The sequence below is a fragment of the Acipenser ruthenus genome, chromosome 6, assembly GCF_902713425.1.
Source record: "Acipenser ruthenus chromosome 6, fAciRut3.2 maternal haplotype, whole genome shotgun sequence".
In the NCBI taxonomy this organism is placed as follows: Eukaryota; Metazoa; Chordata; class Actinopteri; order Acipenseriformes; family Acipenseridae; genus Acipenser; species Acipenser ruthenus.
Genome location: NC_081194.1, coordinates 82,247,579 through 82,261,552, shown reverse-complemented (window position 1 = coordinate 82,261,552; position 13,974 = coordinate 82,247,579). Strand labels below are relative to the sequence as shown.

Sequence of the window (13,974 nt, the reverse complement as noted above, 5' to 3'; positions counted from 1 at the left end):
GGCACCTCCCATCATACACCCCGGCACCTCCCATCATACACCCAGGCACCTCCCATCATACACCCCGGCACCTCCCATCATACACCCTGCACCCGGCGCCTCCCATCATGCACCCCGGCACCTCCCATCATACACCCCGGCACCTCCCATCATACACCCGGGCACCTCCCATCATACACCCCGGCACCTCCCATCATACACCCTGCACCCGGCGCCTCCCATCATGCACCCCGGCACCTCCCATCATACACCCCGGCGCCTCCCATCATACACCCCGGCACCTCCCATCATACACCCCGGTATCCGGCACCTCCCATCATACACCCCGGCACCTCCCATCATACACCCCGGCACCTCCCATCATACACCCTGCACCCGGCGCCTCCCATCATGCACCCCGGCACCTCCCATCATACACCCCGGCGCCTCCCATCATACACCCCGGCACCTCCCATCATACACCCCAGCACCTCCCATCATACACCCTGCACCCGGCGCCTCCCATCATACACCCCGGCACCTCCCATCATACACCCCGGTACATGATACCTCCTATTCCCTCGTCGTATTTTTTTTATTTTAATAGAAAAAGCAAAACAAAATGTATTTTATTAACCAATTTGAAGATGTCTGAAACAAAAAAGTAGTTTAATAATTCAAACTGGCATGTATATATATGAACATAATCTAGGGGCAGCAGTGTGGAGTAGTGGTTAGGGCTCTTGACTGGAGGGTTGTGGGTTCAATCCCAGGAGGGGGACACTGCTGCTGTACCCTTTAGCAAGGTACTTTACCTAGATTGCTCCAGTAAAAACCCAACTGTATAAATGGGTAATTGTATGTAAAAATAATGTGTAAAAAACAATTTAATTATATGTACAAATAATGTGATATCTTGTAACAATTGTAAGTCGCCCTGCATAAAGGCGTCTGCTAAGAAATTAATAATAATAATAATCTAGATCTTTTATTTAACACCATCTGTAATCAAATAAACTGCAAAATGATATAGCAAAAATGTACCGGAAGCCATAACATTAGTACAGTGTTTCATTTTAGATTTAGAAATGTCACATTTTTCAATTGTTGTCAGTTTCTCGTTAAGTATATGGAAAACTACAAAGCAGTGTGTAATTCAATATATTAACGTCACATTATTCAATAGGTTTAATTCGACTTTATGAAGCAAAATTATTGGGTGATGCAGAACGTTTTGCTACAGCTGTAGTATGTAGTTTCTTTGTGTTAGAGTAAAACTCAAACACATTGAAGGATTACGGTAGTCACCGCCCTCTCTTTCCCCTATACTGCCCTTAATACGGTAGGGGTATATTACGTGTGTGTGGCGGTTGTTGGCCGCGCTGTTGACAGTGGGAGACACACAGAGGGAAGCAGTGTTGTTTGGCGCAGTATACATTATTGGCGGCTCTTGCTCGGTATTCTCGTCTGCAAGGCATTCTTTCTTTTTATTTTAGTCTAAAACCCCAGGATTCGGCGTGACGACACAATAGAAAATGAGTTCCATTAACGTGAAAAAGCTGAAAGTGAACGACTTGAAGGACGAGTTGAAAAAGCGTCAGCTCTCCGATAAGGGGCTGAAGGCCGAACTGATGGACCGGCTGCAGGCCGCACTCGACGAGGAGGCCAAAGCCGGCGGAGGGTTCACGGAGCCTGGCGGCGAAGAGAACGGGGCGGAGGAGGCAGGCGGCAACGAGGAAATGGGCGAGGAACTGGAAGAAGCAGCCGGCGAAAACATGGAGGCTGGTGAGGAGGAAGGAGGCGGGGGAGCAGCGGAATCAAGTGCCGCGGCTGCAAGCGCAGAAGTCGACGGGGAAGGGCAGGAGTTTATCGATGATGAGATGGGAGAGAGAGGAGGCGAGGAAGACGAAGATGTTGGTGTTGAAATGGATAAGTTCGACGACGATGAGGATGCTGGGATCGAGGTGGACAAGTTTGACGATGAAGACGAGGCCCCCGGATCACAATCTACTGAAGGTTAGTGCTGTCTTAAAACACTGAAATCACGTGTTCCAGTGTAGCCTGCCCTGTGTTAAGCAGTCTGAATTTCATGATTTTGTTCATGTGCTGTAGAATTGATAACGCTGGTGCTGGTTGTATTGTGATTCGGTCGAACACACACGGGCGTTCTCAATGTAAATGCTTAGTTTGAATCGGAGGTCTAGTAAATGACGTGTTGTGCTATTTGTAGCTTCTTGGTCCTGGACAAAGATGCACATGGTGTAGCTGAATACCTAATGAAGTGGTGGCTGCTTTTCCCAGTGTATCTCGCATGACCCATTGTTTAACGGAAGGAAAGGCCCTCCGCAGGATTTTTAAATCTAGGCCTTTATAGCTTTTTGTTGACCAGGCTTCACGTCAATATGGCTTTGTTTTTCGCTCTTTTGTTTATGCAACAAGCTGGCTTGCTTGCTTTACATCTACACTTCGTTGTAACAAATACAATATCGGGCCTACTTCCTCCGTGCTGTGCCTTGCAGGAGTAAACGAGTATTTGGATAGCCGCTTTCGGTTTTCATGTAATTATCGGGGCTGCGTTTATTAAGCTTCTCTACCAACCTCGTTATTTTTATTTTCAAGCAGCTTGCCCCGTGTCGTCATTTCCCTCTGAAATGGAGGAGAGTAATACAGGGTTTGCTAATTACTTTTTATTTTTTATTTTGTAGCCTTTGCAAAATGTGATTGTAAATATTAGAGCGGATCACTCTTCGTCATTCGCAATGTTACGATTAGATAACAAAGCTAGGCGTTATGAGGAAAATATATATACTATAATGAAACGATTTAATGTGTTTAAGTAGCAAAACGTTTTGGTAATCCAACACAAGACTAAACATTTCCCATTTGAAATATGAATAAGAATCCCGGTTGTTAATTTTGAATGAATGATTCATCGCTTTTTCCAGGGTTGTGTCTGTATTCTCACCGGCAACATGTGCTAATTTGATGGGTCTGACCCCCCCCCCCCCCCCCCAAAAAAAAGACAAATTACCACATGTGTGATTTTATTTATTGATGTATTTATTTTAATAGAAGAAGCTGGGAAAGACCAGAAAGCTGACCAGAAGAACAAGAAAGGTGTTAAAAGACGCCGGGAAGAGCATGGAAGAGGCTATTTTGAATTCATTGAGGAAAACAAATATAGCAGGTGAGGTTGTGATTAGACCATCTTAAGAGCCAACATTAATATAGCTGTTTGGTTTATAGGTTCATTTATTAAGGCGGTATTGGGGTGATGCTGGTTGACCGCTTGCATCATGGGTGACAAAGGAACAGCCAAGCAGATAACAGTAACAGCTGTGGGAAGGGGAGGGGGCAGGCACTATTTGGGGCAGATGCAAATGGATTGCAGTTTAAATCTGCAAAACAAATGCTCTACAAGCAGCTGGGAGCAAGCAGGGTATGATGACAGAGAACAAGGTAGAACTATGTAATGTGGGGGCAGTTGTAGGCAAGGATAACTGCTGAAGACACATGTCTAGGGTAACAAACAGATGATGATTTTCAGATGTGCCATCCATGGGCAGAGGTAAACCTGTTTACATTAAAATTAAAATGGACTTCTAATTTAATGTGTTATTGTATTTCGGTAGCAGTATTTCATTTTAAACCATAACGTTATTGTTTATTTTGATGCCCCTATTCTACATCCCATTACATGCATGTACAATACAAACAATGGGCTGTGTTTACAATGAGAGCCAGGCTCTTGGCACACTAGATCTTGCCCTGCAGTAATGATGAATGCTCCTAAGGTGTGATTTATTTATTTTTTTTCTCTCCAGGGCCAAGTCTCCCCAGCCACCTCTTGAGGAGGAAGATGAAGAGTTTGATGATACAACAGTTTGCCTAGACACCTGTCAGTATCATACCCCCCTCTCCTTTTAATCAGTGTCTAACTGAAAGCGTGTATCTTATGTATGAGTCATTGTTTTTAATGCGCAGTGCAAAAACTGTTTTTATAGAAGCTTAACACCTTTTTGGACTGATATGAAAAGTATGTATAAAGCTTCATAAGGGAGGGTGAATGAAAAGGAACACTGAATAACTACTGAGCCACCACCCACAACTCCCAAATACTCAAGTAACTGAAAGTAATGATCAATGTGGAAACAGAATTGCGCAGAATATTACAGGACAGAAATTGTATTAAATATTAAGATATGGTCTTTAAAGGGTAAGTAGCGGGGTTTTGAAAAATAGTGTTCTGCTTCCCCACGTGTTGCTATAACCTGTTTAAATAATATACCTGTAATCTTTTCATTTAACATCCTGACACATTTTTACATTTGTAACTTTAAAGTCTGTTTCAAAGCTCTTTTCAAAATGGCAGCTCTAGTGCACCTGGGTTTGAGATCTGACCTCTTAAATCAGTGGTTCCCAGCCCTGGTCCTGGGGTCCCCTCTGTCTGCTGGTTTTCATTCTAACTGAGCTCTGGCTTTTCTGTGCCATACCACATCGTGGATTGTTACCTGTTTGACAATGTGGGCAATAATCCTTGCACTATCAGTGCACTAGAGCTGACATTTGATAAGTTCTAAGTGTAGAAAGTTGTCAGGATGTTAACAATGAAGTGAGAAATGACAGGTATGTTAATTAAACAGCTGTAGCAGCAGGTGGAGACGGGGAACGCTATGTTTTTTGGAAACCTGGTACTTGCTTTAAGATCTAATATCAGTCTTGATTTAGATTCAGGTTAATTTGTCCTATTTTGAAGTGGTGTAGTATTTTGTTTATTTAGCATTACATACTCTTTAAACAAAGTGCATTTCTTCTGAATCTGCTCAGTGTATTGGTGTAGAATGCTAGAAAGGAACCTGGCAGTTAATAATGTGGTAGAATGACAGTGCAGCGTTTAACATTGCAGGCAGGGCTCAGCATCCCGTTACCATGGTGTCTAGCTACTGAAAGATTCCGGGGTCATATTGGCTGTAAGAGCAGGGCTGGCATGAGAGTTAGACAGTGGGAGATGCTTGGCACTGAAAGAGCAGAGAAAGAAGAGGTTGGATGAGCAAAAGGACAGGGGGTAGAACACAGGGGAAAGCCCCACAAGGTAACAGGAATGTAATAGGAGCTAATTCCCCTTTAGGAAATAGTTTGTTGTATAATTCATCTCATTGGGCTCAACACTTTACCTGTCAGCCAATTACCTTGTTTATATTGGGATGTTTCCAAAAGTGTACCACACTTATTTTACATTAACAATGTCTTTTTAAAAGGGTGTGCTGCATACATACAAGTTAAACAAAGGTCATGTCTTTCAATAAGTGGATGTGAACACAAAGATTCTTAGAAAGTGGTGCTTATTTCAAGAATTAGGCCCATGTGTTGTAAGAAGTGTGTCAGACTGGAGCATGAATGCTGCATACCTGTTCTAACTTCAAATTGAATGTTATTTCAGATAACAGTGATCTTCACTTCAAAGTCTCAAGAGATCGGTACAGTGCATCCTCTTTGACCATGGAGAGCTTTGCCTATCTCTGGGCTGGAGGAAGAGGTTCCTACGGCGTTACAAAAGGAAAAGCCTGCTTTGAAATGAAGGTAACCGTGAATCAGCCAGTCATCTGAAACCACCAAGACTCAAGTTTTATGAGCAGACATCCAGTCTGTTATTACTGAGTCAGACAGCCCTCCACCAAGGCTGTTCCTTCTAAATGAAGGATTGTACGAGTGGTTCTTTAATTGTGATTTATTCCCTTCATCAGTTTACAGAGAAGATTCCAGTGAAGCATGTGTCAAGCAAGGGGATTGAAATTCATGAAGTGCAGGTTGGCTGGTCTCTGCAAAATGGCAGCATGTTGCTTGGTAAGTTTAACTAATTGCTACTGAAGTAATAGCTTTGACCTTGGAGAGGACAGTGTAACTTAATCCTTGGTGTTGGTTCAGAGAATGGTGGATTGAACGGTGTGCTTGATTGTATTCCTAACCAATTCAGAAAGAAGTTGCACACCAATTGATTTTAGGACCTTTCCTTGCTTAAGCTGCTCTTGGTACTGATGTTTCCCTCTTTCAGGTGAGGAAGAGTTTTCCTATGCGTATTCAGCAAAGGGAAGGAAGACCACTAACTGTGTCACAGAGGACTTCGGGGAGTCGTATGATGAAGAGGATGTTATCGGTTGCTTTATTGTAAGACTTTGATTCCTCCAGCAAAACAGTATTAAATGTCTTTTAGAGGCTTAAAGATATCATGTTTATATAGTTTTACAACCAAGTAAACATGTAACTTTTCCATGGTGTAAAACTGCAGCTGGTTACATTTAAAATTGGAGTGATTTGTTTTTGCACCTCCAATCAGTCCAACCTTTCTAATTAAATTAGATGCATTGCACCATAGCAAAGTATGTTGCCAAGCTTTTAGTCTGACTGTTTGCCCTTGCAGAATTTCGAAGGTGAGGAAGTGGAGCTCTCCTATTCCAAGAACGGACAGGATCTTGGAGTTGCATTCAAAGTCGGCAAAGAAGCCCTTGCTGAAAGGGCCTTGTTCCCTCATGTTCTGTGCCACAACTGTGCAGTAGATTTTAACTTTGGGCAGCTAGAGACACCGTACTTCCCTGTTCCTGAGGGGTACACCTTCCTTCAGAAGATCCCAGTAGAAGAACGAGTGCGTGGTCCAAAGGGGCCTGAAACGAAACAGGAGTGTGAGGTATGTGTCAAACATAGCAGGATTTCAAACAAAATACATATAGACCATATATTGATCTTTTTTCTTTCTTTTTTTTAATTTTTTCCATCCATGTGGAATTAAGTTTAATGTGCTGTCATAACCATAATAAAGTGCAGACCTAGCAAACGATCACAGATGGTCTCTTCCTGCTTTTATTTTTTATTCTAAAGGTTATCGTAATGGTCGGCCTGCCTGGCGCTGGAAAGACGGCCTGGGTCACAAAGCACACAGAAGAGAACCCTGGGAAGTACAATGTTCTTGGCACAAACACAATCCTGGAGAAAATGATGGTAAGATCTTGTGGAGTACACCCTCGCCATAACAAACCTGTTGGGGTACAAGCCTTTTGTTCGTTCTATCGAGGGGTTCGTTCTAGCGAAGACTATCAAAATGAACGATAGTAGTTGCATGTACCTGTTTGTCTCATACATGCAGGATTCTGCCTATGCTTTATCCTGCTTGTTAAAGAATTAAAACGCAGTACAAAAAACTTGCCTTTTTATTCAAAATCAATTCGACGTGAATTGTTTCAAAGCGCACCAAATCTTAATCCAACATGCATGAATCCCAAACTGATCTTTTATTCCAAACAATCCTGACATAAAGTTTTAAATAATTTTTTTTTTCTTTTAATCAGTTTTGCTTTGCCGCATGATTGCTGAACAAGCCAAAAAAAGTCATTTTTGACAATCTATATTCACGACAGATATGCCTGTGTTACACTTTTTTTTTTTTCTTTTTTTTTTTCTTTCAAACTATCGGTATCATTTTCAACATAAAATTGTTTTGGTTTCAGAGGCAGTTGCACAGCTGATGTTTTTTGTTAAGACTGCAGCGTTGCCATCGCGTGTGTACAGACCCGGGTGTTGACAGTGTGTATTATGTTATCTTATTTATTTGGGGGCTGGGTTCGTTATAATGAAGACCGTTGTAGCGAGGGTGTGCTGTATTTGATTGGTATACGGAGCATGACTGTAGTTAAGTGACATGCTTGTGTCTGTCTTGCATCTGTAGCTATAGCTTGTGAACATCTTGTACAGATCACCAGCTCGGTATTGAACATTCCTTATCACTGGTTAACAGGTATTGGAATCTGAATGGTGACTAAATTCTCCATGAGTTGTGTGCTTTGACAGTGCAGCACTCGTCTGTGGAACTCATTTGAAATGATACAGCTGCTCAGGGTTATCTCTTTTGGTACTGATGGCTGGGTAGTTGGTATCCTTGTGTAAGTTGAATGTTAGTGAATAGTTTATTCAGATTTGAGTAATTGTAGAGTTCTTTTTTAAATGTCTGCAGTGGTTAGTGGATACGCTATTTTTTTTCTTTTTTTCTTTTTTTTCTTTTCCCCCTACCAGATTTCAAGTTTGAAACGGCAGATGATGGACACTGGAAAACTTACTGCAATTTCTCAACGTGCCCCCCTGTTTCTGGGTAAATTCATTGAGATTGCAGCCCGCAAGAAGCGCAACTACATTCTGGATCAGGTACAGCTAGAGTTCTTGTATATTGGCAGCCAAACCTATCACTCTAGTGAAATGGTTATAATCCCCTTTTGTGTGTTAGCAGATTTGCATAAAAAAAAAAGAAAACCCACACAATTTCTACCCTGTTGCTTTTCAGACTAACGTTTCGGCTCCAGCACAGAGGCGGAAGATGTGCCTGTTTGCTGGCTTCCAGCGCAAGGCAGTTGTGGTCTGTCCGTCTGATGAAGACTACAAACAGCGAACACAGAAGAAAGCAGAATCCGATGGCAAAGACCTGCCTGAGCATGCAGTCCTGAAAATGAAAGGTATGGACTCTGGTGCCTGTCCGAACAGAGTTTTGCAGACTTGTACAACACTTGATTTGTACATTTTCATAAGACAAACCAGAAGCTAAAGAATGCAAACACTGCCATGTCGCTGCAATTTTCAAAATGTACATGACATTGGGTTTGGAGTAGATTTGTGATTATCAGTGGCGATGACAACTGCAAAAAACCCCAACCCAGCTGGAAAGATTTTAGAAAAAAAACCAGCATCAGTCCTGTGTTTTTTGGAGTGACAGAGTGATCTGCGAGTTAGTAAGCCTGTAATCTCTTCACCCGTCTAAGATCTCCATACAGATTTATATTCATGGATTTCTGAGATGCCATAATATGACAGAGGCAGAGTAAAATCAAAATCTCCTCAGAAGTTCAAACATAACCTTGAGTTTCTGGAACATAAATGAAAATATAGTAAGGATCACCCAAAACACAAATTACAAATGTCTGTTTTGTGTAAGGAAATGCAGCCATAAGTTGTTGCATGCAAATTGTATGTATAGAAGTATTGATTTTGATCATTTTTTATGCTTTGTCATAGTTTCACTTTGATCTGAAATTTTGCAGGACTGATTTTCTAACACACAATTATTGGTACTTACAAAATAGAAATGTAGCCCACTGTAAATTACAGCAGAAAAGTTGACCTTTTGCTTTTATTATTTTGACAGTTTAACATTACATTAAATTCAATTGCGATTAGATAATTTATGAAAAGGAACACTTTTAGCTTGCCAGTATCTGTGATCACCAGCCACAAACTTCTGTCTGAAAGGCTGTTCAGGGGATGTGGATTGACAGTGACCCCGCAATGTAATTGAGACTGCTGGAACAGTTCAACAGCTCATTTATTTCAGTTTAGTATTTGTATGGACTAAGTCTTGTAATGAGTATCCCAATATTTATTTAGAAATTTGAAAAGCTACCAAACATGATTCTGTTTGTGCTTTCTTGTAACCAATCATTGTTTCATAACTTGTATTAAGTGCTTGTCTTTGAAAACTATTTTATTTCTTCTTAACTTGGTGACTTGTAGAAGCAGTTTGTGTGTGTGTGTGTGTGTGTGTGTGTGTGTGTGTGTAATATATATATGTAATATATATATATATATATATATATATATATATATATATAAAAAATTACACTGTCTTATCTCTACATATCTATTTATCTATCTCATATCTTTTAAGTTACAAGAAGTGTTGCGTATTTTATTTCTTCAGCCGATAATCATGATTATCGGGATAATGTACACCTGATAATCAATAACTGTCATTATACTGCGTGACATTCTGTGTTAACTTACCAAATATGAGTGACAAATTCAGTGATTTGGCACTGGAGCCAGTAGAGTTGTGTAGTTGATATGGAAGAATGTGTCTAGCATTAAGCTGGTACCTCTTTGGTCCATGTATTGCTTGATTATATATTACTCTGGGCTTCATTACATGTTTCTGTGTGTATGTATAATTAGACTGAATTTTTTTTTTTTTCCACAGGCATTTATACACTGCCAGAGGTGGGGGACTGTTTTAATGAAGTCTGTTACGCAGAGCTGCAGAAGGAGGAGGCAAAGAAACTCTTGGAACAGTACAAGGAGGAGAGCAAAACAACACTGCCACCAGAGAAGAAGCAAAACCAGGGAGGACCCATCAAGAAAGGGGGAAACCGAGGGAGGGGAGTGAAGAACCAGTTCAACAGAGGCGGTGGAGGAGGGCAAGGACCGAGGGGAGGCCGCGGGGGATTCCAGAACCACCGGGGCAACTTCAGAGGAGGTAAAAACTGCTGGGAAAGGATGAGCTGGCAGGAGCTGCTAACATCTTGATCTGTGTCTTCAATAGAACTGATCATTATTCGGTAGAGATTGAGTGAATTTCCATATGCGACTCCTCCTACATGCGCTGGAATGCTTACTGTAATGCTTTTTCACCTTTAGTTGAGCAAGTGGTACATTTTTTGTCATCCCTTATGTTTTGGCCAAAAATGTAATTGCTAGCTTTGATGTCACACATTTTTCAGTTTGTATACCTCTGACTCTTTTGACCTACTGGGTTAATTGCTGTATAGAAATTCTAAAAAACTGTATTCCATGACGCATGTTGAGTAGGTCTTATCAATATCTTCATTGTTCAAACATTTCTCAATTAGGTTTTGTTCAATACTATTAGTAAAATAGTTATGGGTAATTGCTGTGTAACTTGGAAGTGGGATCAACTTAAAGATTAAGAGGTATTTTCCAAATTAAAGATTTGGAAAGATTGGAGTAAAACTGTATTTAAATGTATGTGGTTTGGGGGAGGAACCCCAGTATAATTCTTTGTCAATGTTTTGATGAATTCCTTGTTTGTGTGAATGTGGGGTCTAGAGGAGTTCCTTGTCTGTGCGAATGCGGGGTCTAGAGGAGTTCCTTGTCTGTGCGAATGCGGGGTCTAGAGGAGTTCCTTGTCCGTGCGAATGCGGGGTGTAGAGGAGTTCCTTGTCTGTGCGAATGTGGGGTCTAGAGGAGTTCCTTGTCCGTGCGAATGCGGGGTCTAGAGTTCCTTGTCCGTGCGAATGCGGGGTCTAGACTCAATCTGTGGGTTTTACCTTTCAGTTCCAGGAAACCGTGGTGGATTCAACAGGCCCCCGAGAGGGTTTCTTCCTCCCCCTGCTTTCAGAGGGGGCTTTCCTAACCGTGGAAACTTCAACAGGGGTGGAGGCATGCCCAGCCGAGGAGGACCACCAAGGGGCAACATGAACAGAGGAGGGGGTGCAATGAGCAGGGGCAACAGCAGCCGAGGAGGGGCAAACAGAGGCAACTTCACCCAGGTGCGTGCTGCTGTAATCCACAGCTGTGAAACGAAGCTGGAGGTTTTGAGTCCGATTTTTGATTTTCCAATACCGTTTTAGAGTCTTATCAAAGATCGGGGTTTCTCCTTTTTGAAATGAAAAGCGTTTAAGAAGGTTCATCTTATTTGTAGTTCTTGCCTGTGTTATGTCCTTCTAAACTAATCTCTTGATTTTTGATTCTGCTTGCAGAAATTCCGAGGCAGAGGTGGAAACAACCGCGGCTTCAAGAATGGAAACTACAACATGGACAAGGCTCAGGCCTTCAATCAGAGCTGGCAGCAAGGGGTAGGGGTGCTTTAGAGGAACGTGGCCTGCGTCGCCTCGGGAGGGGTAGGGGTGATTTTAGAGGAACGTGGCCTGCGTCGCCTTGGGAGGGGTAGGGGTGCTTTAGAGGAACGTGGCCTGCGTCGCCTCGGGAGGGGTAGGGGTGATTTTAGAGGAACGTGGCCTGCGTCGCCTCGGGAGGGGCAGGGGTGCTTTAGAGGAACGTGGCCTGCGTCACCTCGGGAGGGGTAGGGGTGCTTTAGAGGAACGTGGCCTGCGTCGCCTCGGGAGGGGCAGGGGTGCTTTAGAGGAACGTGGCCTGCGTCGCCTCGGGAGGGGTAGGGGTGCTTTAGGGGAACGTGGCCTGCGTCGCCTCGGGAGGGGTAGGGGTGCTTTAGAGGAACGTGGCCTGCGTCGCCTCGGGGCCAGGGCATGCATTCAGCAGCTGTAACTGAACTTCCCTCTATTTCTGGACACACGTCTCTTGTGTTTTGTAGTCCATAGAACTTTGTCTGCTAAAACTGCTATTTCTAAATGTCTAATGTGTTGAATGCATGGATAAATATACTGGCTACTTTTTTAGCTCACTTTTCATATACGTATCTTAAGAAGATAAGCAGAATTTGAGAGTCAATTGTATTGCTGGTATGTTGGTTGTTCTTGAAGTATCTGAAACTACAGAATATCGTAGGTGGGTTGACACCGATGGATATAGAGACTTCTTGACTTGATAATATTAGGTTAGCACATTTCTTAGCCCAGTTAGTGACTGCATTTCTTGCCATTGAAAAGCAGTGGTAACCTGCTTGTGTCTCTGTCTTGCAGTTCTGGAGTCCGAAGCCCTGGAGTCAGCAATACCACCCAGGATATTACTAAAAGCTGAACGATGAACTGGTGCTGCAGCAGGCTTGCTCAGCAAACCTTCACAGATCGATTTTTTTTGTTTTGTTTGTTTTTGTTTTGTTTTGTTTAATTTAGTCTCACTTTTAAAACAAAATACAGAAAAGAAGACAAAAAACATTCCACACCTGAGGAGAAGTGCCTGTGGGTTCTCTTGGAAGCTTTATGGGTTCATTTTGACTTACTTTTGTAAATTTTTTAATTGCAATGCTTTAATGTGTAATGCGAGGAACCCCGGCATTGTGCAAGATGGGATGTTTTAGTATTTCAGGGTTCTGCATTTTATCTGTACTGTGAATTTTACTCCAGTAAAATGACCAGATTCTTTCTTTGTTGCGTAGTAGCAGTCGTCTTTATTCTAGTGTTTAACTTTCACATCTAATCAGGAGGAATAGGTTCCTTTTAGAAGCATGTAGCCATGTGTGTAGTTGTATCCTAGTCCCGCAGCATTGTTTAGGGTTCTAAACGAACAGGTGAAGCAGTGACGGTTACCTTGTGTTAACAAAGAAAAGTGTCATTTGTTGGGCAAGATGACAACTCCACTTGTAAACAATTAACTAGGTTTACAATAAAAGGGTTCTTTTGCTTTTTTTTACTTGTATTGCTTGAGTGTTTTTCACAATCACATCCAAAGGCTTAGTTGTTTCTTTTTGAATGTGACCTGAAAACCTGTGTTGTGAGGGAATGTCTGCCCTTAGTTAGCTTGATTTCTATTTGAATTGCAATGTGGGCAGAAAGCAAAACTGCAAATTGTGTTAACTTAATATAATCTGAACCATTCTGTCTGGTAGTCCCTTTTTAAATGTAACTACTGGGGAGCACTGTAGAATAGAAACTACTGTGGTCTAAACCTACTCTTCCACCACTTGAGACCCGTTTTTATCTTCCCTTTGCTAACATAGATGGATGGAGCAGCCCACAACATCCGTGAAGCCCAGATTGTTCCTATCAGGGGAAAGGTCTGTTATGGTGGACCAGGGATCACTTTTTAATGCTATACTTTGTTTTTAAAGCCTATTTTGAAGTTTAATTTCATAGGACAAGGTATGGTTCCATGCATTTGTTTGGGTCCACTCATTGAAGTGGAAAGTTACTTGAAATTTTATAAAATAAAGCCTTTTAAATAAAATGTGTGTCAATCCAGTACATTTTGCTATGCTTTCGATGTACGTGTTAAACCTTGTTTAGGCCCGTGTACGCTAGCCTTTTTATTATATCATTCCACTCGTCCCATAATATCTTTAATTCTTAAGAGCTCACTTGGTGACTAAAGCTGCAAATATTAATTAGGGGAAAGAGAAACTCACTCTTGGTTTGGCATACCTTGTTTTCTTTTTTCCTGTAAGAGTGTGTATGCAGGTCTTGCAGAGAACAACCTCTCGAGTGCCCACTCAGACCAGCAAACTAACCCAATGTGTATCTGTTGGAATAAGACCCATTCCTAGGATAGTTGTTCTGGAAAGTTATTTGGGGATGTAAAATATATGAATCA

General features: G+C 42.0%; 1 protein-coding gene across 1 annotated transcript; it reads left to right on the top strand.

Moving 5' to 3' along the window:
* Positions 1 to 1,349: 1,349 nt before the first annotated feature.
* LOC117411460 (heterogeneous nuclear ribonucleoprotein U) lies at positions 1,350 to 13,611 on the top strand. Its single transcript, XM_034019026.3, has 14 exons — positions 1,350 to 1,995; positions 3,052 to 3,166; positions 3,804 to 3,877; positions 5,420 to 5,559; positions 5,724 to 5,823; positions 6,032 to 6,144; positions 6,398 to 6,661; positions 6,853 to 6,972; positions 8,041 to 8,169; positions 8,306 to 8,474; positions 9,989 to 10,264; positions 11,083 to 11,297; positions 11,508 to 11,603; positions 12,408 to 13,611. The coding sequence occupies exons 1-14, from the start codon at positions 1,515 to 1,517 to the stop codon at positions 12,456 to 12,458; spliced, it is 2,343 nt and encodes a 780-aa protein (XP_033874917.1). The 5' UTR covers positions 1,350 to 1,514; the 3' UTR covers positions 12,459 to 13,611.
* Positions 13,612 to 13,974: the final 363 nt, after the last annotated feature.